This window comes from Bos grunniens, chromosome 21 (genome assembly GCF_055505025.1).
Source record: "Bos grunniens cultivar Pamir isolate PY7600 chromosome 21, Bosgru_T2T1.0, whole genome shotgun sequence".
NCBI lineage: Eukaryota > Metazoa > Chordata > Mammalia > Artiodactyla > Bovidae > Bos > Bos grunniens.
The window spans coordinates 14,964,980-14,988,264 of NC_141185.1; the positions used below are offsets into that span (position 1 = coordinate 14,964,980).

The 23,285-nt window shown below is 46.2% G+C and overlaps 1 protein-coding gene across 4 annotated transcripts in view; it reads left to right on the forward strand.

The window, feature by feature from the left end:
• Window positions 1–23,285, forward strand: part of FRMD5 (FERM domain containing 5) — a 321,183-nt gene that overhangs the window by 257,370 nt on the left and 40,528 nt on the right. For all 4 annotated transcript variants that reach the window (XM_086363251.1, XM_086363254.1, XM_086363252.1 and 1 more), the window contains exon 2: window positions 20,334–20,438. In XM_086363251.1, the coding sequence (XP_086219377.1) occupies window positions 20,334–20,438 (105 nt within the window). The remainder of the gene's footprint in view (window positions 1–20,333; window positions 20,439–23,285) is intronic.

A 23,285-nucleotide genomic window follows, 5' to 3' on the forward strand; every position in this document is an offset into this window, starting at 1 on the left:
AGAGCTCTGTTCATACAAACATGACTTCTATGTCTTAATAATTGAACTCAACAATGTTACCTATAAGGAGGAAATGCATTCTAGTAAACTTAATTTTTTTAAAATAAGATTTTCCAAAACCACTGTGCTCTAAAAATAAATCAGTGTAATGACTGATCTGGGAAATCTTAATTATTTCCTTAATTAACTCAGTAGTCGGGTCTTGGAAGAGTTAATGACCCACTCACCAAAGTCGTCGTGATAATGCTCAGTTTAAAGATAACTTTTCAACCGATTCTCCCAGCCTCCTTACTGAACTGAAATTGTGGACCTTGTCTTCCAGTTCTGCTTCTCAGTCACACCTCTCTTCAGATTTGTTACTGAAACACTGTGTATCCTGCCGTCTAAATATTTCTTTGATCTATCCCATTTTTATCCTCGTCATCATTATCTTAGTCTGTGTGTCCATCAAAGCTCATCTGGGGACTTCCCTGGCCATCCAGGAGCTAGGACTCTGTGATTCCACTGCAGGGGGCATGGGTTTGATCCTGGATGGGGAGCTAAGATCTTACATGCTGGGCAGCACAGCCCACAAAAACTTGGAAATAATTAAAAAAAAAAAAAAAAAAAAAGCTCATGTGGATTATTACAGTGACTTTCTATCTGATCTTCCCTTTTGAAACATAGAGTCATGTTCTTGTTTTTAAATGAATTTTTACTGGAATATAGATGCTTTACAATATTGTTAGTTTCTACTGTACAGCAAAGTAAACCAGCTATACATATATCCCCTCTTTTTTTGGATTTCCTTCTCATTTGGGTCACCACAGAGCACTGAGTTGAGTTCCCAGAATTATATGGTAGGTTCTCATTAGTTATCTGTTTTACACAGAGTATCAATAGTGTATATAGGTCAATCCCAATCTCTGATTCCTCCCACCACCCCCTTCCCTCTTTGGTGTCCTTACACTTGTTCTCTATGTGTCTCTTGCTGTTTTGTAAATAAGATAATCTGTGCCATTTTATACATTCCATATTAAGCATTTATATACAATATTCATTTTTCTCTTTCTGACTTACTTCACTCTCTTAGAGTCTTACCATCTTCTAATCCTCCACCAACATGAAACCCGCTTACATCTTATTCCCACTTAAAATCTTGGCACTCCTTGCCATCGCTGACAGAATAAAGTCCTTAGCATAGCGTATGCAACCATTCAGCACCTGAGCCTTATCTGCCTCTCTGTATTTCACCTTGATCTCCTGCAACAGACCTTGTGCCATGGCAGGTGGTAAAATTCCTAGAACATGCGCTGCTCTGCACATGCCGTTCCCCATGCGTTTCTCCCACTCGTGGGCTGGCGAGCTCTGTGCTTCCTACGGGACTCGTGTGTCAGTCCCTTCCTTTGTGAGATCTTTCTGGTAGTCTCATTCCGTCCCACTTTCCCTGCACATACCTCTGTTATGAAATCGATCTCCTCACTGTAATGTGTGAGAAACTCTTCCCCTCGCCAAAATAAGGTTCACCTCTAGTGAAGGGAAAATGGAAAGGATCACCCCTTCACTCTTCATCTCTGGAGTCCTCCTGGGCAGGGAGATGAGGTATCAATCATACAGCTTCAGAAGAATTCTTACCTGAGGTGCAGGAAGGACTTGAACACACAGAGAGGCTGCTTAGACCCCGTTCCATTGGCTCTGTCCTCTTACCCAGTCTGATGTCACATGCTTTCCTAGGTAGGCACCTTTGATAAGTTAAAAACACCTTGGAGAACAACATTAGACACTCTACCTGAGGAGAAAGACCCACTGAGCCCAATAAACTTGCCATCGATGCGTCGTTTTTCTGGGGCAGCAACATGTCTTGCCATGAGCTGATAACTTCCTCTGGCCTATACTTGTATTAAAGATTAAGGATATCTAGAGTGTGCAAAGGAATAACAAGATTGATAATAGCCTTTAGGGGGATGGAAAGAATGCATGTGACCTCTCGTGACACCGAGCCTGGCTCAGCTCCCCCATCTAGGGGATTCAGGGTTCGTTACCAGACGATCTCTAACATCCTGTGTATAAAGATTTGAAAATGTTGTGATCCCCTCAAAAAAAAAATCTAAAAGAAAAAAACGTAAGAAATCTGGCTTTAAATGCTGCTTATTTCTTATTCATCATTTTCAAACACTGTCGACTAAGTTATTGGTTTCCTGTTAGGTTTTGAAGAGTTTTCCCCCTTTGGTTAGCCTCATGGAAAAGCCTGGCATCGCTTTTTCCAGCACAAAGGGCTTTCTTTTTTTGTAATTTTGGTTGCACTGGGTCTTCGCTGTGGCACACAGCCTTAGTTTCCCCACAGCATGTGGGATCTTAGTTCCCCGACCAGGGCTCAAACCCATGTCCCCTGCATTGGAAACTGGATTCTTAACCACAGGGCCACCAGAGCAGGTCCCAGGAGTGGTTTTCTGCTTGAAGCAGGCCCATAGTGCCCAGGTCTGAGAGTCATAAAAAATTTCAAGCAGTGGGCTTTAGCTATGCATTTGGACGTAAAGTCCAAGAATTATAAATTCAACCCCAAAGTGCATGAAGGATGGAGCCGTAGGTTCCTTCCACAGGGGCCACATGAGAAAAACCGATAGATGGGAGTCCAGCATAATGGAAGCATGTGAATTCTGGGGCAAGGCAAGCCTGAATTTGAGCCCCGTATACTAGCTGTATGGCCCTAGATATGTCATTTAACTCATTAGGCCTTGGTTTTCTCTTTTGTAAAATAAGATTAATAGAAACCTTTCTAACGGAATTGTTAACATTAGAATGTTTGTAGAATGTTTTGCACATTTCTCTTAAGAAATAGTAGTTATGATTTGGGTTTTGTGTTGAGAGTGACATAATGGATTCTGATGTCCCACCCAATCCCCCGGGGGGTGCTGCCATTGGCAGCGGTCCATATCCCATGATTGCCCAGGGAGGGCTATACAAGGCCTGGCTGTTTTGGTTCTGAAGGACCATTCTAGCTCCAGAGCTCAATGTGGTTCAGCCGGGTTGACACCAGGCCTGCATCACAGTTCGCCTTCTCCCTCTGCCTAGTCCAGCTTTCTTGCCATGAGTGTCAATTCCACGAGCCCTCCTTAAAAACATCCTGTGTGCTAAACCCCATTCCAGAGCCACTTCCTGTGTAAGCTGTGACAAGTGATAAGGCAGGTATTCAATCCTGTGTTATTTATCTCCTGTTGATCTAAAGCCCAAAGATCCTGGGCATCTTGGCCAGCTGTCAGGAAGTGTTTTAGAAAGACAGGAAGAACATCAGAAAAACTGAGAGAGAAAGAAGAAACACGTAGAGACATGAAATTTGCCCGTAGGAAGATGTCTGATAATTTCTAGAAATTAAAAACATCCTAAATCCTATTCCCCATGATCCTAGGAGTAGGGCAGTGTTTCCCAACATCAGCTCCCTGAAAGGAACTTGGCTCTGAGATTCACATCAATATAATTACACAGATGTAATGATTAGTCTTTCCCAGTATTGAACGTTTAATTCCCTTTCCAATGGCAGGGACCCAGCTAGAGACCTTCCTGGAAGCAGAGCTGTGTTTCCCTTTCCCTGGAAGGATCTAAGAGGACTTTTCCTAGTTCACAGCGGAATGTAAAATGACCAGACTTGTTGTGTTATAAGTTTCACGTAAATGGTCTTCACTGTCTCAGACCTGCTAGAGGCAGTTTCCAGAATTGAATGAATTCTGTTTAGTTACTCTTCCCATTTACTTTGAGCAATGGCCCTGAGTTTTTTTAAATTAATTAAACTAGCGATAAATGTCTTAATAAACATTACTTTGTAAAATTACTGGATTACCCTTTTTTTTCCCACTTCCTTTTTTAATCCTCACTTAAGACAAACCTAGAGTGTGATAACTCTGGTCAACTGAAAAGAGAATCAAAGACTCTGGGCCACAAGGGGACATGAGATCATTTAGACAGAGGGAAACTGAGGCTCAGAGAGAGAGAGATGATGGCACTCAGGATTCACCTTTCCTTACTCCCTCATGCCCCAGCTCCCTGCTCAAAGCTGAACACAGAAGACTTGCCTCCCTGGCATGGAACCCATCTCATACCCATCCACTTCCCCATCCCTTGATAGAGGCACATCTGTATCCTCGCCTAGCAAAGAGGAAGGAGAAGACTGATTGGTCATGACAGCCCAGACACAGGGCGGACTGAGAAGCTGAAGGAGCACAGATTGGGGAGGAGGCAGCAGCAGGCAGAGGTCTGGGGCGGCTCCCAGCCCACCTCCTAGGCAAGAGATCCTGCAGGCCAAGAGAGAAATGTTCTGGAACAGACTTTGGCCACTGGCAGAACTGAGGCGAGAAGGCAGCTCTTTCTCCGAATTGGGTTTGATGATACCTGCCAGCTTTATTTTCTGATGATCTAGTTCATGGCAAAAGGGCAGTGAATTTTGTGCTGCTTAGCCACTGAAAGTAGATGGTAATTGGGGACTTGAACTTTGCAGCCAGAATTGGGCAGCTGCCCACTGGCATAAAAGGCAGAATTGGGAAACCTGGCAGGGAGGGACAGAGTTCTTCTGTAGTATTAAATTCCCAAGCCGAGGGCACTGAAGTTGGTACTCTTGGTACAGGAGAACGTGAAAGATAAATAAAAGTGAGAATTGTACCAACAGACCTGGATTGTCATGGAGTTCAAATACCTACTTTCTCTTCCCCGTACTCCTGCAGGCCTTGCCCTGTAAGTTGCTGGTGACCGCCAGGTGCTGGAGAAGGGTGGATCTAGTCCTGTGAGCCCAGACCATCAGCTTTGGCATCACTGGATCTCGTTAGGCCCCCTCCAGACCCACAAAACCAGATAGTCTAGAAGAGGGGCCCAGCATTCTGTTTTAACGACTTTCCAGGTGACTCCAGTGCAGGCTCCAGTTGGCACCACTGGTCCAGAGCATGGTATGGTGCTGAATTTATTAAGGAAACTGTTTTCAAGAGAGCTAGCCGTTGCCTCCGACCTCACCTCTCCTCTCCACCCCGCTCCACCACTGACATAGCTGCTGTTGGGAGATTAGGGGTTTGCCCTTTGCTTCCCCGGGTCTCAGCATTTGCACAGTAAACCATCTTCCCACCACCTGCTTGTCTTCTGGCCCCAGCTGTCTCACTCCTCTCCTGGGACTTCAGTTTTGTTGTTGCAATGAGGTTGTCTCCACTTAGTGCTGGGAAAGGGCATAGGGCATCCATCAGTGGGACCGTAGAGCAAGAGCCAGCCCTGGAGCCAGCGCTCAGAGTCCTGTCTGCTCTGAGGAGAGACTTTTCAAGGGAGGCCTGGCTGTCCTTCTTAGGGGAAACAGTGAGAACGACCAGTCTGGTCCTAGCTAAGGATGCCAGCATGTGTGAATGACTGGGTGAGCTCTGGGGAACTCGGGCATCAGACTGGGAGCCGTAAGCTCTACTTGTCCCTCCCTCGCCCTTCACCTGCCATGAGGATGGGCAGTCGTCTGCAGACTCCAGGAGGAAGTCCACTGGACTCTTTTCCCGTGTAGGGTATTAGAGAGTATAGAGTAGAATTCCCTCTGCCGTACAGAAGGTCCTTCTTAGTTGTCTGTTTCATATATAGTAATGTGTATATATCAATCCCAGTCCCCCCCGGGTAACCATAAGTTAGTTTTCCACATCCGTGACTCGATTTCTGTTTTATAAATAAGTTCATCTGTACCATTGTTTTTTAGATTCCACGTATAAGCAATATATGATATTTGTCTTTCTCTGACTGATTTCACTCAGTGTGAGAATCTCTAGATCCATCCGTGTTGCTGCAGATGGCATTATTTTGTTCTTCTTTGTGGCTGAGTAATACTACACTGTATATATGTACCACACCTTCTTTATCCACGCCTCTGTCAGTGGACAGGTCGGTTGCTTCTGTGTCCTGGCTGGAAAGCAGTGCTGCAGTGAACGCTGGGGTGCATGTATCTTTTTAAACTATGGTTTTCTCTGGATATATGCTCAGGAGTAGGATTGTGATCATATAGTAGTTCTATATTTAGTTTTTTAAGGAACCTCCATACTGTTCTCCATAATGGTTGTATCCATTTACATTCCCACAAATAGTGTAGGAGGGTTCCTTTTCTCTACACCCTCTCCAGCATTTATTGTTTGTAGGGTTTTTTTTTTTTGCCATTCTGACCCATGTGAGGTAATACCTTATTGTAGTTTTGATTTGCATTTCTCTATTAATTAGCAATTATTGAGCATTTTTCATGTGTTTTTTGGCCATCTGAGTGTCTTTGGAGAAATATCTATTTAGATCTTCTGCCTACTTTTTGTTTGTTGCTGTTCAGTCACTGAGTCATGTTTGACTCTTTATGACCCCATGGCCTGCAGCATGCCAGGCTTCCCGTCCTTCACCATCTCCCAGAGTTTGCTCCAACTCATATCCACTAATTCGGTGAGGCCATCCAACCATCTCATCCTCTGTTGCCCCCTTCTCCTTCTTTCCTCAGTCTTTCCCAGAATCAGGGTCTTTATCAGTGAATCGGCTCTTCACATCAGGTGGCCAAAGTATTGGGAGCTTCAGCTTCCATATCAGTCCTTCCAGTGAATAATTTAGGATTGACTGGTTTGATCTCCTTCCTGTCCAAGGCTCTCTCAAGAGTTTTCTCCAGCATCATTGTTAGAAAGCATCAGTTCTTCGGTGCTCAGCCTTCTTTATGGTCTAAATCTCATATCCACATGTGACTACTGGAAAAATCATAGCTTTGACTATACAGACCTTTGTTGGCAAAGTAACGTCTCTGCTTTTTAATATGCTGTCTAGGTTGGTCATAGCTTTCTTCAAGGAGCAAGTGTCTTAATTTTGTGGCTGTAGTCACCATCTGCAGTGATTTTGGAGCCCAAGAAAATAAAATCTGCCATTGTTTCCATTTTTTTCCCCATCTATTTTCCATGAAGTGATGGGACCATATGCCATGATCCTAGTTTTTTTAATATTGAGTTTTAAGTCAGCGTTTTCACTCTCCTCTTTCACCTTCATCAGGGATTTTTGCTTGAGTTGTTTGCTTTTTTTGATATTGAGCTGCATGAGCTGTTTGTATATTTTGGATATTAATTCCTTGTTGGTCACTTCATTTGCAAATATTTCTTCCCTTCTATGGGTTGTCTTTTCATTTTGATTATGGTTTTCTTTGCTGTGCAAAAACTTTTAAGTTTAATTAGGTCCCAAGTGTTTATTTTTGTGTTTATTTTCATTAGGCAGTGGATCAAAAAAAGATACTGCTGCGAAATTGTGTCAGAGAATGTTCTGCCTATGTTTTCCTTTAAGAGTTTTATAGTGTCTGGCCTTACATTTAGGTCTTTAATCCATTCTGAATTTTTTGTGTGTATGGAGTTACAGTGTTCTAATTTTCATTTTTTACATATTTTTTATAATTTTCATTTTTTTACAATTTTTTACAATTTTCCCAGCACCACTTATTGAAGAGACTGTATATTCTTGCCTCCTTTTTATAGATTAGTTGACCATAGGTATATGGGTTTATCTTTGGACTGGTCTATCCTGTTCCATTGATCTATATTTCTGTTTTTGTGCCAGTACCAAACTGTTCTGATCACTGTAGTTTTATAGTATAGTCTGAAGTTAGGGAGCCTGATTCCTCCAGCTTCATTTTTTTCTTTCTTATGATTGCTTTGGCTGTTTGGAGTCTTTTGTGTTTCCATACAAATTGTAAAGTGTTTTGTTCTAATTCTGTGAAAAATGCCATTGGTAATTTGATAGACAATACATTGAATCTATGTATTGCTTTGGGTAGTACAGTCGTTTTGGCGATATTGATTCTTCCAATTAAAAACATGGCATAGCTCTCCATCTGTTTGTATCATCTTTTATTTCTTTCATCAGCATCTTACAGTTTCTGCATTCAGGTCTTTTGCTTCCTTAGGTTTATTTCTAGGTGTTTTATTCTTTTTGATGCAATGGTAAATGGAATTGTTTCCTTGATTTCTCTCTCTGATCTTTCGCTGTTAGTGTATAGGAATGTCAGAGATTTCTGTATTAATTTTGTATCTGCAACTTTACTGAATTCATTGATGAGTTCTAGTAGTTTTCTGGTCGTGTCTTTAGGATTTTCTATGTACAGTATCATGTCATCTGAAAATAGTTAATAGTTTTACTTATTTTCCTATTTGGATTCCTTTTCTTTTTTTTTTCTTCTCTGACTGCCATGGCTAGGACTTTCAAATCTATGTTGAATAAAAGTGGTGAGAATGAGCACCCTTGTCTTATTCCTAAACTTAGAGGAAATGCTTTCAGTTTTTCACTGTTGAGAATGTTAGCTCTCAGTTTGTTGTATGTGGCTTTTATTATGTTGTGGTAGATTTCTGGAGAAACCTCTATGCCCACTTTCTGGAGAGTTTTTAACATAAATGGGTGCTGAATTTTATCAGAAGCTTTTTCTGCATCTATTGAGATGATCATATGGTTTTTATTCTTCAGTTGGTTAATGCAGTGTATCTCATTGATTGATTTGCATATATTAAAGAGTCCTTATGGACATGAGTTTGAATAAACTCCAGGAGTTGGTGATGGACAGGGAGGCCTGGCGTGCTGTGGTTCATGGGGTCACAAAGAGTTGGATGCGACTGAGTGACTGAACGGAACTGAAAGAGTCCTTGCATCCTTGGAATAAATCCCACTTGATCATGGTTTATGATCCTTTAAATGTGTTGTTGGATTTGGTTTGCTAGTATTTTGTTAAAGATTTTTATGTCTGTTTTCATCAGTGATATTGGCCCATAATTTTCTTTTTTGTGATATCTTTTGTTTTGGTATCAGGGTAATGGTGCCTTGAAGAATGAGCTTGAAAGTGTTCCTTCTTTAGTAATTTTTTGGAAGACCTTCATAAGGATAGATGTTAACTCTTCTCTAAATATTTGATAGAACTCACCTGTGAAGCCATCTGGTCCTGGACTTTTGTTTTTTGGGGGAGTTTTTAAATCACAGTTTCAATTTTAGTACTTGTGATTGGAATGCTCATATTTGCTATTTCTTCCTGCTTTAGTTTTGCAAGTTTGTGCCTTCCTAAGAATTTGTGCATTTCTTCGAGGTTGTTCATTTTATTGGCCTATAGTTGCTTGTAGTAGTCTCTTATGATCTTTTGTATTTCTGTGCTTCCCTTGTAACTTCTTTTTTGTTTCTAATTTTCTTGATTTGAGACCTCTTTTTTTCTTGATGAGTCTGGCTAAAGGTTTATCAATTTTGTTTATCTTTTTTAAGAACCAGATTTTAGTTTCATTGATCCATTCTATTGTTTTCTTCATCTCTACTTTCTATTCTGATCTTTATGATTTCTTTTCTTCTACTAACTTTGAGTTTTATTTGTTCTGCCAAGCCTCCAAAGGGTTTGGGTTAATTGCATATATTTGATATTTTCTACTTCTGACCTTGTCTGGGAAAAATAACTTTGGGATAAGGAAAAGATGCAAACTGTGCCTTGAGAGCCCCTGCAGAACATTTCCAAAGTGGTGGCCATCCCCACCAGCTCAGGGGTGCTGCAAAGGTGAACGTGTAGCCAGGCCCCACCTGAGTGTTCTTGTCTGGGGAGAACACAGCCTCGTCACTAAGGCCTTGTCATGTACAAGTCCACTCCGCCTAAAGGAAGAAGAGTTTACAGGAGGCAGAGGAAGTTAGTTGGAAAAATGCACAGGGTCCTTATGCCTGTTATGTCTCTGGTTTTGTTATGTCTCAGTAATCCTTTGAGAGATGTAGTGTTAACCTTGTTTTGTAGCTAAAGAAACAGAAGCTCAGATAGATTAAGGGACAGGTCCAAGGTCACAAGCTGAGGAGTGTCAGAGCAGGGCTTTGGCTCCAAGCCCAGGGCTCATCCTCAGTGACTCTTCCCAGGGCCCTTCCCCTCTCTGCTCTCTTTGCCTCCACCTCAACTCCAAGGGAATACAAGTGACCTGATAGGAAAATTGAAAAGGAGATTGTACCAGGACTCAGAAATCCTGGCCTCCTTCATCACGGGATGTGTCCCACTCAGAATTCACCACGTTTGTTGGTAGTAGCCAATAAACAGTTTCCCGCTGAGGGTCAGAGAGGCTGAGAGAAAGGCTGCAGGATTATGAGAACCAGTGAGAATGTGAGCTTGACGCGGCGCTCCTGACCCTGGCCACACAGGCCACTCCCCTTAACCCCAGAAATTCCAGGGCTTGTCAAAGAGCATGTGCATTTGTCCTTTGGGGAAAAAAGGACAATAAAATGTATTGTCAGTTTACTGTCTTTAGGGTTGGGTGCAAGGGGATGCCTGTTTTTTTTAAGTAATTTGTTTTTTTAATTTGTTTTGTTGAAGTATAGTTGATTCACAGTGTTGTGCTGATTTCTGCTGTATAGCACCGTGATTCAGTTGTGCACATATACATTCTTATTCATATAATTTTCCATTATGGTTTATCACAAGATATTGAGTATAGTTCCCTGTGCTATACAGCAGGACCCTGGTGTTTATCCATTCTGTATATAACAGTTGCATCTGCTAATCACAGACTCCCGATCTGTGCCCCCTCCCCCCTCGCCCTTGGCAACCACAAGTCTGTCTGTCTGTGAGTCTGTCTCTGTTTCGTAGATAAGTTCATTTGTCCATGTTTTAGATTTCACATAAAAGTGATATTGTATGGTATTTGTCTTTCTCTGACTCCACTTGGTATGACCATCTCTAGATCCATCCACGTAGCTGAAGTGGCAGAATCCCCTCCTTTCATGCCTGAGTAGTATTCCCTTGGGTATGTGCAGCGTGTCCTCTGTACCCACTCGTGGGTCAGCAGACATTTAGGTTTCCGCGTCTTGACTGTTGCGAATAGAGCTGCTGTGAGTGTAGGGGGGCATGTCATCTTCTTGAGTTGTGTGTGCCTAGTCGCTCAGTCGTGTCCAGCTCTTTGCGACCCCAGGGACTGTAGCCCACCAGGTCCCTCTGTCCATGGGGATTCTCCTCCAGGCAAGAATTCTGGAGTGGGTTGCCATGCCCTCCTCCAGGAGATCTTCCCAACCCAGGGACCAAACTCAGATCTCCAGCACTGCCGGCAGATTCTTTACCGTCTTTTGAATTGTAGTTTTGTACAGATGTGTGCCCAGGAGTGGGATTGCTAGATCACGTGGCAACTCTACTTTTAGTTTTTTCTGTTTTTTACATTAATTTATGTATTTGGCTGTGCTGGGTCTTAGCTGCTGTGTGCAGGGTCTTTCACTGCTGTGCACAGACTCCAGTTACGATTCATGGGCTTCAGTAGTTGTAGCATGAAGGCTGAGTTTCTCAAACCCATGTCCCCTGCGTGCAGGGTGAATTCTTAACCACTGGACCAACAAGGAAGACCCTATTTTTAGTTTTTTGAAGAACTTCCGCACTCTTTTCCGTAGTGGCTGTACCAGTTTACATTCCGAGGGAGTGTTTATTTGCCCCCCAAATGCTGGGCTTTCCTTACAAATTATCTGACATCTGACGTCATGTTGTAGAGAAGGCATAGTTTTATGAGAGGGTGTGTGTGTGTGTGAGAGAGAGAGAGAGAGAGAATATGAGCTTCACACAAAATGCTGAGTTGTTGTTTTTTCCCCCCCTAACAAGCTTGGCTGAGTTTTTGTAATTCTATAGCTGTGACATGACTAGTCCACTGAGATATTCAATACTGGCTGGAAAAATACAACCGAAACTTATGCAATGAGCAGCAAGAAACAATGACACTTCTGAGAGTCACTTTACTATAAAGGTGGCCTCGCTGTAGGAAAGATGGACACGCTTGCTCTTTTTCAGGCTCAGCTCAGATTTTTTTTTTTTTCTTTCTGGTAACTTCCCCAAGTACAAGGAATCCGCACAGGAGCAGGGGTGCCTTGGCTGTGGAAACATCATCACTGATAACTCAGTAAGTCTAGCGCTGTCCTTAGCCCTGCTCTTACGAGCTGACAGCCGCTTTGAGGGGTCTGCTCAGAGATCCTGATGGCCCCTGTGGAGTCTGGCGTGGGTCACCTGTGCTGACAGAACATGCAGCCCTCCCTCCCGTGACGCTGACTTGGCACGGTGCCCTCCGTGTTGCAGATGGAATGCGTTTGCCCTGCCCTGTGTGCAAGTCCTCTGCCCACCACACCTCGTGGCGCCGAGCTCGGCCAGTTCTCTGACCCGAGCCAGGACTGCCAGCAGGGCTCCCTGGGGCTCCACGCCTGGCATCGGAACCTACAGATAGCTCTTTGCATCATGGAAAGCACCCCGACTCTCTCAGTCCTGCCTGTTGAGTGGGGAGGAGCAGGCTATTGGTTCAAGAAGGCGCTGCGTTTGTTAAGGACTAGCCGGGCAGGTGGCTGCAGGAGTCCGGGTGCGTGCCATTCCTTCTCCATCTGAACTCCGACTTCCCTCCTTAGGCCCTCGTCTCTCCCCCCAGGAGCCACATCGCCACTGGTCCCCTTGCAGTGCTGGGACCTCCTGGTGCTACAGTCTAGATACCAACTGCCTGCATGGGCCCCAGCCTTGCTGCCAAGCCCTGGAGTCTGTCTCCGCTGAGAGTCAGGAGCGAGGGCTCCTCTCCAGCCCTGTGCTGAGCTGCCTGGCATTTCTCCATGGAGCTGAACATCTCCCCCGACCCCCCATCTCCTCTTGGAGGGAGCCGGCTGCTTGTCTAGCTGCAGCCTCAGCAGTTCCTGGACATATTTTGTTGGTTTACCACTAAGAAAGAAAAGTGGGCTCCTGGGCCCGGAGCTTGGCAGGAGTTCGGGCCCTTCAAAGAAAATGGAAAGTGCAGCAGTGAAGAAATCCAGTGCCCTGCTGGTTGCGTCTGTGCCCCTCTCCTCCCTGTGCCCCAGAAGCCCGGCCGCTGTAGTGTGTGAACACCAGGGCAGAATGGCGCCCCGGGAATTGATTCACACTTTCCGCTCCGCGTGCTCGTGCCCCGGCCCTGAGAAGATGAGCTACCGTGGCTGTCCCCCTGTGACATTAAAGTGCTTTCTCTCAGCATCTGCTCCTGAACCCGGCAGCTGGCGGCACCCGCATGCCCTTGGAAGACACGGATGAGAAAGCCAGTCCTGGGCCCACAAGAAGTGTAAAGTTAGGTCAGAACAGAGGCTGGGGTTTCCTCCCACCCTTGGTGCCTCATCCCACCCCAAGGACAACTCATTCCATCCACTCTTGTTCCCTCCATCCTGGCATGGCCTTTCCACACCCCTGGACTCTTGTGTTTTGGGGATGGGGAAGCTGGTGCCACCTCCTGCAACCCTCCCTCTCCCCTCTGCCTTCTCGAAGGGCCATGAAGCCATGGCAGCTCCCCTTAACCGCCTGGGACCCAGGATCTGAGGAGGTTGTGATGTCTCTTGCCCTCTTCATGACTCAGGTAGTTGGCACTTACAGTCTGCCTGCCTTCTGGGTAAATGGGATTGCCCAGGGTGAGGCCCAGTGAGTAGGGGGCTTTCTACATGTTAGCCCCTCTGATCAGAGTGCACCAGGCCAGAGTCCCTGGAATCAACCCTGTGATGGGTTTAAAAAAAAAAAGCTGTTCTCCTGCCCAGGGCTATTGATTGTGAGGCAGAAAATGTGATGAACCTTGAACAGGATAGGTCACTAGCCCAAGCCTGCCTCCTGCCTCATGCCTTCACTGGACCAGGCACTCCAGGAAGGCACCTGAATTCTCCAGACCTCAGAGTTGCAGAGCGGTTCCGAGGGGCTCATGCATCATTCTGGGCACCGTCTAGACAGAATTAAGAGGTGGCCTGTCTATGCACTACCATTTTAAAATATGTATGTAGGTACTACTATGGTTCATAAAATGTATATTTATGTTTTAGATGGGTGCTTCATGCGCTGTTTTGCCCTTACTCATGTCCTTGTGAGGAGAATAACCTCCGAGATTTAGCTGGATTCAGGTGCTCTGCCTCCACTCGCTTGTCCCGAAGATAAACGGCCTGGGGCTTAGAGCCCCGACTCGGTGACTAAACCGTAATCACCTGTCAGCGTGAGCGCCTGTGTCCCCAGTGTAATCAATGGCACAACATCCAGCTCGGAGCACCCGGGTGGGAGTAGTGCCAGGGCGACTGCGGCCAAGGGGAAAGGAGGTGGGCTCACTGGGCTTTGCCGTCCCCCCAGAGGAGAAGGCTGGCTGCCAGAGGATAGTCCAGAAAGCCCCAGCTTCAGGTGGGGAGACCACAGAGAGGGACTCCTAGGACACGGCGGGTATCTGTCAGTGCAGGCCAGGAAGTTTTCAATCTCCAAACACTAGGCCCTGCCAGAGGTCTGTTGTGGGAACCCACCACGAGCTCCACCTGAATGTGACTTCCCCCAAAGGCTGCCTGGGGCCCGGCCACCAGCCACAGGCCCAGTGCTCCAAGGGAGGGGTCACTTCATGGTGGGGAGCAGGGCTTTCACCAGATGCTGGGAAATAGAAAAAGACCCTTTTGTACTGATATAAACGATGTACATGTGTGGCTGTTATTGTTGTTTTTTATGACTACCTGGAGAAAAGCCAGTGCTTCCTTTTTCTTCCTGTGAAGTGGAACAACTCCGAGGTTGGATCTACTGAACTTAACATTCTTACCAGCTAAGAGCCATGCAAGTGTATTTGAGCCACCAACTCATGTGACTAAGTTATTTTTATGGAAGACATGGTTCTTGTTTAAAAGTTCATGTGATTTCTATCACAGAAGCACAATTTCCCCATGGCTGCCTTGGGCTCCTGTGCTAATATGGTTGTTGTGTGCAAGAAAGCCAACTTCTTCAGCTATTAAAACTCCCCCCAGGGCCAGGGAGGAGAAGGCAATGGCACCCCACTCCAGTACTCTTGCCTGGAAAATCCTATGGATGGAGGAGCCTGGTAGGCTGCAGTCCATGGGGTCGCTAAGAGTCGGACACAACTGAGCGACTTCACTTTCACTTTTCACTTTCGTGTATTGGAGGAGGAAATGGCAACCCACTCCAGTGTTCTTGCCTGGAGAATCCCATGGACAGAGGAGCCTGGTGGGCTGCCATCTATGGGATCGCACAGAGTCGGACACGACTGAAGCGACTTAGCAGCAGCAGCAGCAGGGCCAGGGAAGTTAAGAACCCACCTGCCAGTGCAGGAGACACAGGTTCCATCCCTGGTCCAGGGACATCCACACACCGAGGGCCAGCTAGACCTGTCTGCTGTGACTGCTGAGCCCACACACCCTAGAGCCCAGCTCCACAACAAGAGAAGCCACCATAATGAGAAACCTGCAACTAGAGGAAGCCCGGGCGCAGCAATGAAGACCCAGCACAGCCTAAATAAATAATACATCTAAGAAACTCACCCCAGGATAGACGAATGAGGGGTGTGGGATTAACAGATGACTATAGGGCTTCCCTCATAGCTCAGTTGGTAAAGAATCCGCCTGCAATGCAAGAGACCCTGGTTCAATTTCTGGGTCAGGAAGATCCCCTGGAGAAGGAAATAGCAACCCACTCCGATATTCTTGCCTGGAGAATTCCCATGGACAGCGGAGCCTGGCAGGCTACAGTCCATGGGGTTGCAAGACTCAGGCACAACTTAGCGACTAAACCACCACCATATATAAAATGGGTAAGCAACAGGGATGTATTACATCGTGCAGAGAATTATACCCATTACCTTGAAATAACCTGTCATGAAGTATAACCTGCCAAAATGCTGAATCACTCTGCTGTTCACCTGAAACTAACATAATTAATAAATCAACTATACTTTTATTAAAAAAAAAAAAAAAAAAAGAAAGAAACCTCTCCCCCAGCTGATCACAGTGTAGTAACCAGCTTGGTACAAAGGAAAATTTGTAGAGAAAAATGTTCATAATATGCACTGTCTCTTAGTATTCCATTTCAGTTGCTTTAAGAGAGAGAATAAGTACAGGATATGCTGCTTGAGATAGGGTTAAGCCTATTTCTTCTGTTTAAAAATGAGTTTAAGCTCTTCTCACCCTCAGGTGGATCAGTAAGAGTTGACAGCCATGCCCACAATGACCGTTGTTCTTAGAGTCCTTTGAAAGACCTGGTTTTATGGCCCGTCACGCTGAAGTTCCAGGGTGATTCACGACAAGGCTCTGTTGTGAGAGTAGCTTTTTCTGGTGGGAGACCCGAGGGTGTAAGAATGGGGACCACTGCCTCAGGGTTGTGTCGTGGGAGGGAGCGCAAGGCCTGCAGAAGAGGAGGGAGAGGTGCCCACGTGCCACCACCTTCCTTAGTTGAGCTGTCCCCTCGCTCATCCTTCCAGTCCTGCAAGGATAAGCTTCTTAATATACACGCTGAGAGATTTGCTATCCTGCCCTAGTTCTTTTTGAAAAGTATCGGGTAAGCTGGCAGAAGGGAAATAGTGAGGGGTAAACTATTTTCTTTTATATTTTTAAAATGTATTTTTATTTATTTGGTTGTACCGCGTCTTAGATGTAGCATGCAAACTCTTAGTTGCGGCATGTGGAATCTAGTTCCCCGTCTGGGGATCGAACCTGGTCCCCATGCATTGGGAGCATGCAGTCTTAGCCACGGGACCATCAGGGAAGTCCCTGAGGGGTAAATCTTCTGAAGAGGTCTTGAAGACCTGCCCATTCTTGGAGCAGGGCCAGGCCCTCCCATAACGCCCCATGGCCTTGGGCCTTGCCCCAGGTGAGATGGTTCGGATCTTACAAGACCACCTTGATTTCGGTGCAGCACTAAACATAGATCCACCAGAGATGAGCATCTTGGCTGAGCTGCGGAGACCACTGGGGAGAGGCCCAGAGATGCTGCCTTGCAGAGCTCCTGCTGTCCTGACACTCACCTGCAAGCCATTCTCCTCCCAGCTCACTCCAGGAAGGTCCCTGAAGAAGAAGGTTATGGGTTTAGAAGCGAGGGACCTAATTTCCTGACAGTCTGTAAAACCTTCTGGCCACCCCTCCACCTGCTATTCATTGATTCAGCAAATAAGCATTGAGGACGTCCCTGCCATATGCCAAGCCCTGTGCTGGATTCTGGGGGATGGCTCTGCCCTCATGAAAACTGTAGTCTAGAAAGGGAGCAAGATGATACATCAGTAAACAAATAATGAACAATACGCTGACAGGCTGGTCAGTGCCAGAAGGAAATAAACAGGATAAACAAAGGACCTGTAAAGAGACGAGGAGGGGTCATTCTGTAGGGGAAAGACTTCTCTGCACCAGAGACATCTGAGCTGAGACCTCAGGGAGATGAGTGGAGGGAGGGCATCCCAGGCAGAGAGGATGCAAAGATGCAGAAGAGCCTTGGCATGCTCAGGAGTGGGGAGACTGTGGCCGGAGAGGAGGGAGAATGGTTTGGGGGAGTTCCGAGAGGAGGCCAGAACCAGGTTATGCAGGGCCTTGAGGCCACGGTCAGAGTTTGGATTTTGTTCTGAGAGCAAGACAGGCTCCTTGCTGACAGCGTTATGCAGGAGCGATAATGTAATTAAAGATCACGGGGTCCTCACTGCAGTTCAAAACTGTGAGGCTTATGTATATGTGCTGCTATAGGAAGAGTCACAAGAGACCCTACGCGGGGGAAAATCCCAAGAAACAGAGCACAGTATAAAATAGGCCGCTGACGTTTTTTTTTAAGAGAAGATGTATATGTATATATCGGCTTGCCTGGGTATAAAATATAACCACATTAAGGATACACAAGAAAAGAAGAAGAAAAAAGAAATGAAGGAGAAAGAGGATCCAAGCTTGAGATGAACTTTTGGGAAGAGAACTTCTAACATAGTGAGTTTCAAATTGTAGGTCACAACTCAGGAGAGGTTCTGAAATTACCTTAGTGAAGTCACAGATAGCACTTAAAATATCAACCTCCATCTTGCATAGTAAGGAGAGCATTTTGTGAAAGTTGTTTTAATTGTTTATGTGTGTAGATACATAACGTGTGTACATGTATATAAATGACATGTACATACATTCATGTACATATGTGTACATGTGTTGGCTTGCAGTATCAGATCAGATCAGTCGCTCAGTCGTGTCCGACTCTTTGCGACCCCATGAATCGCAGCACGCCAGGCCTCCCTGTCCATCACCAACTCCCGGAGTTCACTCAGACTCACGTCCATCGAGTCAGTCATGCCATCCAGCCATCTCATCCTCTGTCATTCCCTTCTCCTCCTGCCCCCAATCCCTCCCAGCATCAGAGTCTTTTCCAATGAGTCAACTCTTCGTGTGAGGTGGCCAAAGTACTAGAGTTTCAGCTTTAGCATCATTCCTTCCAAAGAAATCCCAGGGCTGATCTCCTTCAGAATGGGCTGGTTGGATCTCCTTGCAGTCCAAGGGACTCTCAAGAGTCTTCTCCAACACCACAGTTCAAAAGCATCAATTCTTCAGTGCTCAGCCTTCTTCACAGTCCAACTCTCACATCCATACATGACCACAGGAAAAACCATAGCCTTGACTAGACGAACCTTTGTTGGCAAAGTAATGTCTCTGCTTTTGAATATGCTATCTAGGTTGGTCATACCTTTCCTTCCAAGGAGTAAGCGTCTTTTAATTTCATGGCTGCAGTCACCATCTATAGTGATTTTGGAGCCCAGAAAAATAAAGTCTGACACTGTTTCCACTGTTTCCCCATCTATTTCCCATGAAGTGGTGGGACCGGATGCCATGATCTTCGTTTTCTGAATGTTGAGCGTTAAGCCAACTTTTTCACTCTCCACTTTCACTTTCATCAAGAGGCTTTTGAGTTCCTCTTCACTTTCTGCCATAAGGGTGGTGTCATCTGCATATCTGAGGTTATTGATATTTCTCCCGGCAATCTTGATTCCAGCTTGTGTTTCTTCCAGTCCAGCGTTTCTCATGATGTACTCTGCATATAAGTTAAATAAGCAGGGTGACAATATACAGCCTTGACGTACTCCTTTTCCTATTTGGAACCAGTCTGTTGTTCCATGTCCAGTTCTAACTGTTGCTTCCTGACCTGCATACAGATTTATCAAGAGGCAGGTCAGGTGGTCTGGTATTCCCATCTCTTTCACAATTTTCCACAGTTTATTGTGATCCACACAGTCAAAGGCTTTGGCATAGTCAAGAAAGCAGAAATAGATACCTTTCTGGAACTCTCTTGCTTTTTCGATGATCCAGCAGATGTTGGCAATTTGATCTCTGGTTTGTCTGCCTTTTCTAAAACCAGCTTGAACATCAGGAAGTTCACGGTTCACATATTGCTGAAGCCTGGCTTGGAGAATTTTGAGCATTACTTTACTAGCGTGTGAGATGAGTGCAATTGTGCGGTAGTTTGAGCATTCTTTGGCATTGCCTTTCTTTGGGATTGGAATGAAAACTGACCTTTTCCAGTCCTGTGGCCACTGGTGAGTTTTCCAAATTTGCTGGCATATTAAGTGCAGCACTTTCATAGCATCATCTTTCAGGATTTGGAATATCTCAACTGGAATTCCATCACCTCCACTAGCTTTGTTCGTAGTGATGCTTTCTAAGGCCCACTTAACTTCACATTCCAGCATATCTGGCTCTAGGTCAGTGATCACACCATTGTGATTATCTGGGTCGTGAAGATCTTTTTTGTACAGTTCTTCTGTGTATTCTTGCCATCTCTTCTTAATATCTTCTGCTTCTGTTAGGTCCATACCATTTCTGTCCTTTCTCGAGCCCATCTTTGCATGAAATGTTCCTTTGGTATAAAATGTTTTAAACTAAGCGTTACAGTTGAAAATGTTTGAAAAATATATCTTAAGGATCTTCATGGTAGAAAAGTTGAGAAACGTGACTTAGTGATTTTTCACTAAGTTTCCTTTACTTCTGTCTTAGTTTCCTCATCAGGCTTCTCTTCCAGATAATCCTCTTCAAATTAAAAAGAAAAAAGTCAAAAAAAAAAAGATGCCCAAAAAGCTCCTGGGGTCGGGAGTGAGGTCCAAGGCACAGGGCGAGTGAGGTCCAAGGGAGACTTACTCTTAGTAGTATATGCTTTTGTATGGTTGAATATCTTACCATGTACCTGCATTACTTATTCAGTTAAAAAAAAAAGTTTGTCTAAATGGTAGTCACCCCGGCCATCATGTGGAGCGAGGGTGAACCCAGAAACAGAGGACCGGCTAGAAGGCTCTGGCCGGGGCCGCGGTGAGAGACGGTTCTTCTTCACCTGTGGGGTGGGTGATGGGGATGGAGACAAGCTAGACTCAGCATGTTCCACCCAACGGGGACTGGGCCTACCTGAATCTATCTGCCTTATCTTTGTGGAAGGAAGGGTTCTTGGGCTCCTTCCAGGTGCTAAAAGCTTCAGAATTCCCAAGAATGTTGAATCCATCACAACGTGGAGGACACGGTTATGGACATGTATCCCTTTCATATCCTCACGGAACTGTCACAAGTGACCTTTAATGACCATCAAAACACAGTTACACTCTGTTTCTCAGTGGAGCTTGCTTTCTTTGCAGAGAGATGCCAAAGGCCAATACCTGTTTGACCTTCTTTGCCACCACCTGAATCTACTGGAGAAAGACTATTTTGGGATCCGCTTTGTGGACCCTGATAAGCAGCGGGTAAGTCCATATTCAAAGCATGGATGGGGGAGAGGGTCGGTCGGTTAGCCTGAGGCACTAACTGTCATTCATGTTCAGAGCTTAGCCTCAGGAGTCAGGGGACCAACTGGACCCTGTAGTTGGATATCATCTCTTCGGATCATATTGTGAGACCTGGAACACCCCGCAGCAGAGCTCACCTGGCGTGCTCCATCGATTGCTAGACACTGAAATGGCAACTTGGAGAGCTGAAGTTGTTGTTGCTGTTGAGTTGCTCAGTCGTCTCCGACTCTTTGCGGACTGCAGCACACCAGGCTTGCCCGTCCTTCACTATCTCCCAGAGTTTGCTCAAACTCATGTCCATTGAGTCAATGATCATCCAACCATCTTGTCCTCTGTCGACCCTTCTCCTCTTGCCCTCAGTCTTTGCCAGCATCAGGGTCTTTTCCAGTGAGTCAGCACTTTGCATCAGGGGGCCAAAGTATTGAAGCTTCAGCTTTAGCATCGGTACTTCCAGGGAATATTCAGGGTTCATTTCCTTTAGGATTGACTGGTTTGATCTCCTTGCTGTCCAAGGGACTCTCGGGAGTCTTCTCCAGCACCACAGTTTGAAAGCATCAATTCTTTGGTGTTCAGCCTTCTTTATGGTCCAGCTCTCACATCCATACACGACAAATCAAAAAACCATAGCTTTGACCATACAGACCTTTGTCAGCAAAATGACATCTCTGCTTTTTAATATGCATGAAAGCTGAAGAGATTTGCCCAAAGCTGCCCAGTTAGAGGCAGAGCGGCTGGGCTGGTGTGGTGGCCCCAGAGCCCAGGTCACAGGCTGAGGCTGTCCTGCCCCTTCCCTGGTAAATGGGCATGCTCACCTTGGTCTGGTTAGGAGGGGCCTTGCCTGAGTGCCACAGCAACCCTCCCCGAGCAGGACAGAGGTGGAGCCCAACTGACACAGGCTTTTCGGCCCTTGCAAATCCTGCAGTTCTTCACCTTCCAAAGACAGTGACGTGTGAAGAAAAAAGGGTAAAATGTATCCTGTTCAAGCGTAAAGTGTGTCCTGTCCATTGTTTTTCACTTAGAATGTGTTTGAGGAAAATAAGAGAGTGTGTTGAGATTGCAAAGATTTAAAGCCAACAGAGACAGAGAAAAATAAGGAAGTAGGGGAAAGGAGAAATAAACTTTGATGGAGTGGCTGCCATGTGCCAGGCTCCACGCTGGACACACACCTAGAGCTTTGAGCCGATGGATGTTGAGCACTGAGGTGTTATCATGCACAAAGCTGAGAGCTTCACATAAGTTACTGGATCCTTCCCATGAATGAGATGCGTACCGGCAGTTGACCATCCACTCTCCAGACGAGTGAACAGTCTCCTGCAGGTTGCCTAACTTGCCCAAGGCAAGTGACAAAGGTCCTGCTTGGACCTGCCTGATGCCAGAGCCTGTGTGGTTTCAGGGGTTCCCTGCTGAATTCCTGCTCTATGGCCTCTAAAGTGACCTGATTCTGTGCCTTTGTTGAGGGTTTAAGCCAAGCAGGGGGGCTTGCAAGGGTCGTTGAGCATTGTGAGGAAATGGACCAGTAGAGAACTGTCCTTCTGTATCTACTGATCACAGTAGAGATGGAGGAGGTGAGCTCCCCGGCTCCCCCTAGACCCCTTCCCCTGAGCACCAGCGAGGCAGAACCTGGCGCTCACACCCATGCTGTCCCTGCCCACTTCTCAGGGGTCTCTGTAGGGTCTGGGATTCCTCTGGCCACTCTTGGATGAGCTACCCTCATTCCCCATTCCCTATTCCCTTTTGCCCCTCAGGCCCTGGGCTCATCCTGATCTCAGCCTGCCCTTCAAGCCTCCCAAATCTGAAGACTGTACCACGCTGGTCCACTCACCCAAATACAGGTGGAAGCTCCCGTCTCTGAACCTTCTTTTTACTCTTCTCCTAACCCCGCCTCCCCAAGCCAGTGTTATCAATTTGCTAGTAATTCTGGGACCTGGATTTAGCCAGACAGCTGCAAAAGGTCACCCTGGCCCTCACCATATTTCGGGGGATGCTCTCAAGATTTTTCTGCCAGACCCTTGAAGTCTCTTAGACAAGCTTTCCACTGCCTGCCCACCCCTCTGAGTCTCCTCCAGCCTCACTTCTTTCAGGAGTCTCACTCCAGTACAAACTCTTGTCTCCACCTATTGCCAAGAGGAGTAGCCTCTTGCGTTTATCCTCTCTGCCTTCTGCTGCTAATGGATCTGTCATTGCATTTAGTTGTGTGGTTGCTGTTGTGTCAGTCGCTCAGGCGTGTCCGACTCTCTGCGACCCCATGGACTGTAGCCCAGGCTCCTCTGCCCATGGAATTCTCCAGGCAAGAAGACTGGAGTGGATTGCCACGCTCTCCTCCAGGGGCGGCACAGGGATCGAACCCAGGGATTGAACCCAGGATCCTGCATTGCAGGGAGATTCTTTACCATCTGGGCCACCGGGGCAGCCCACTGTCTATCTCCCTTTGTTCATTTTAACCTATGGGTCCCGTGCCCCAGGGCGTTCTGTCTTCTGAGCCCCAGACATGTGCTGTGTTCATCTCACTGTCCACAGTCCCGGTGTGCTCTGCACAGGCCAGCCTCCGCCGCCTTCCCAGGCACGGCCTGGAACCCCAGTCATTTCCATGCAATTTCATCCCTTGCCTTTCCTTCCCTGGGAAGCCACGCTGCGGTGGGCCGTGTAATGTGAGAAGGACCTCTTAACCACATTGAGTGGCTATAATGAGTTGCCAGCCTCGTGGGAACTCGGATCAGAGGGAAGCAAGAGAGCAGAGTGTCAGCTCAGATTATCCATGTGGCGCTGATGGAAGAACTGGCTCTTAGTGGGTCCATTAACTGCACG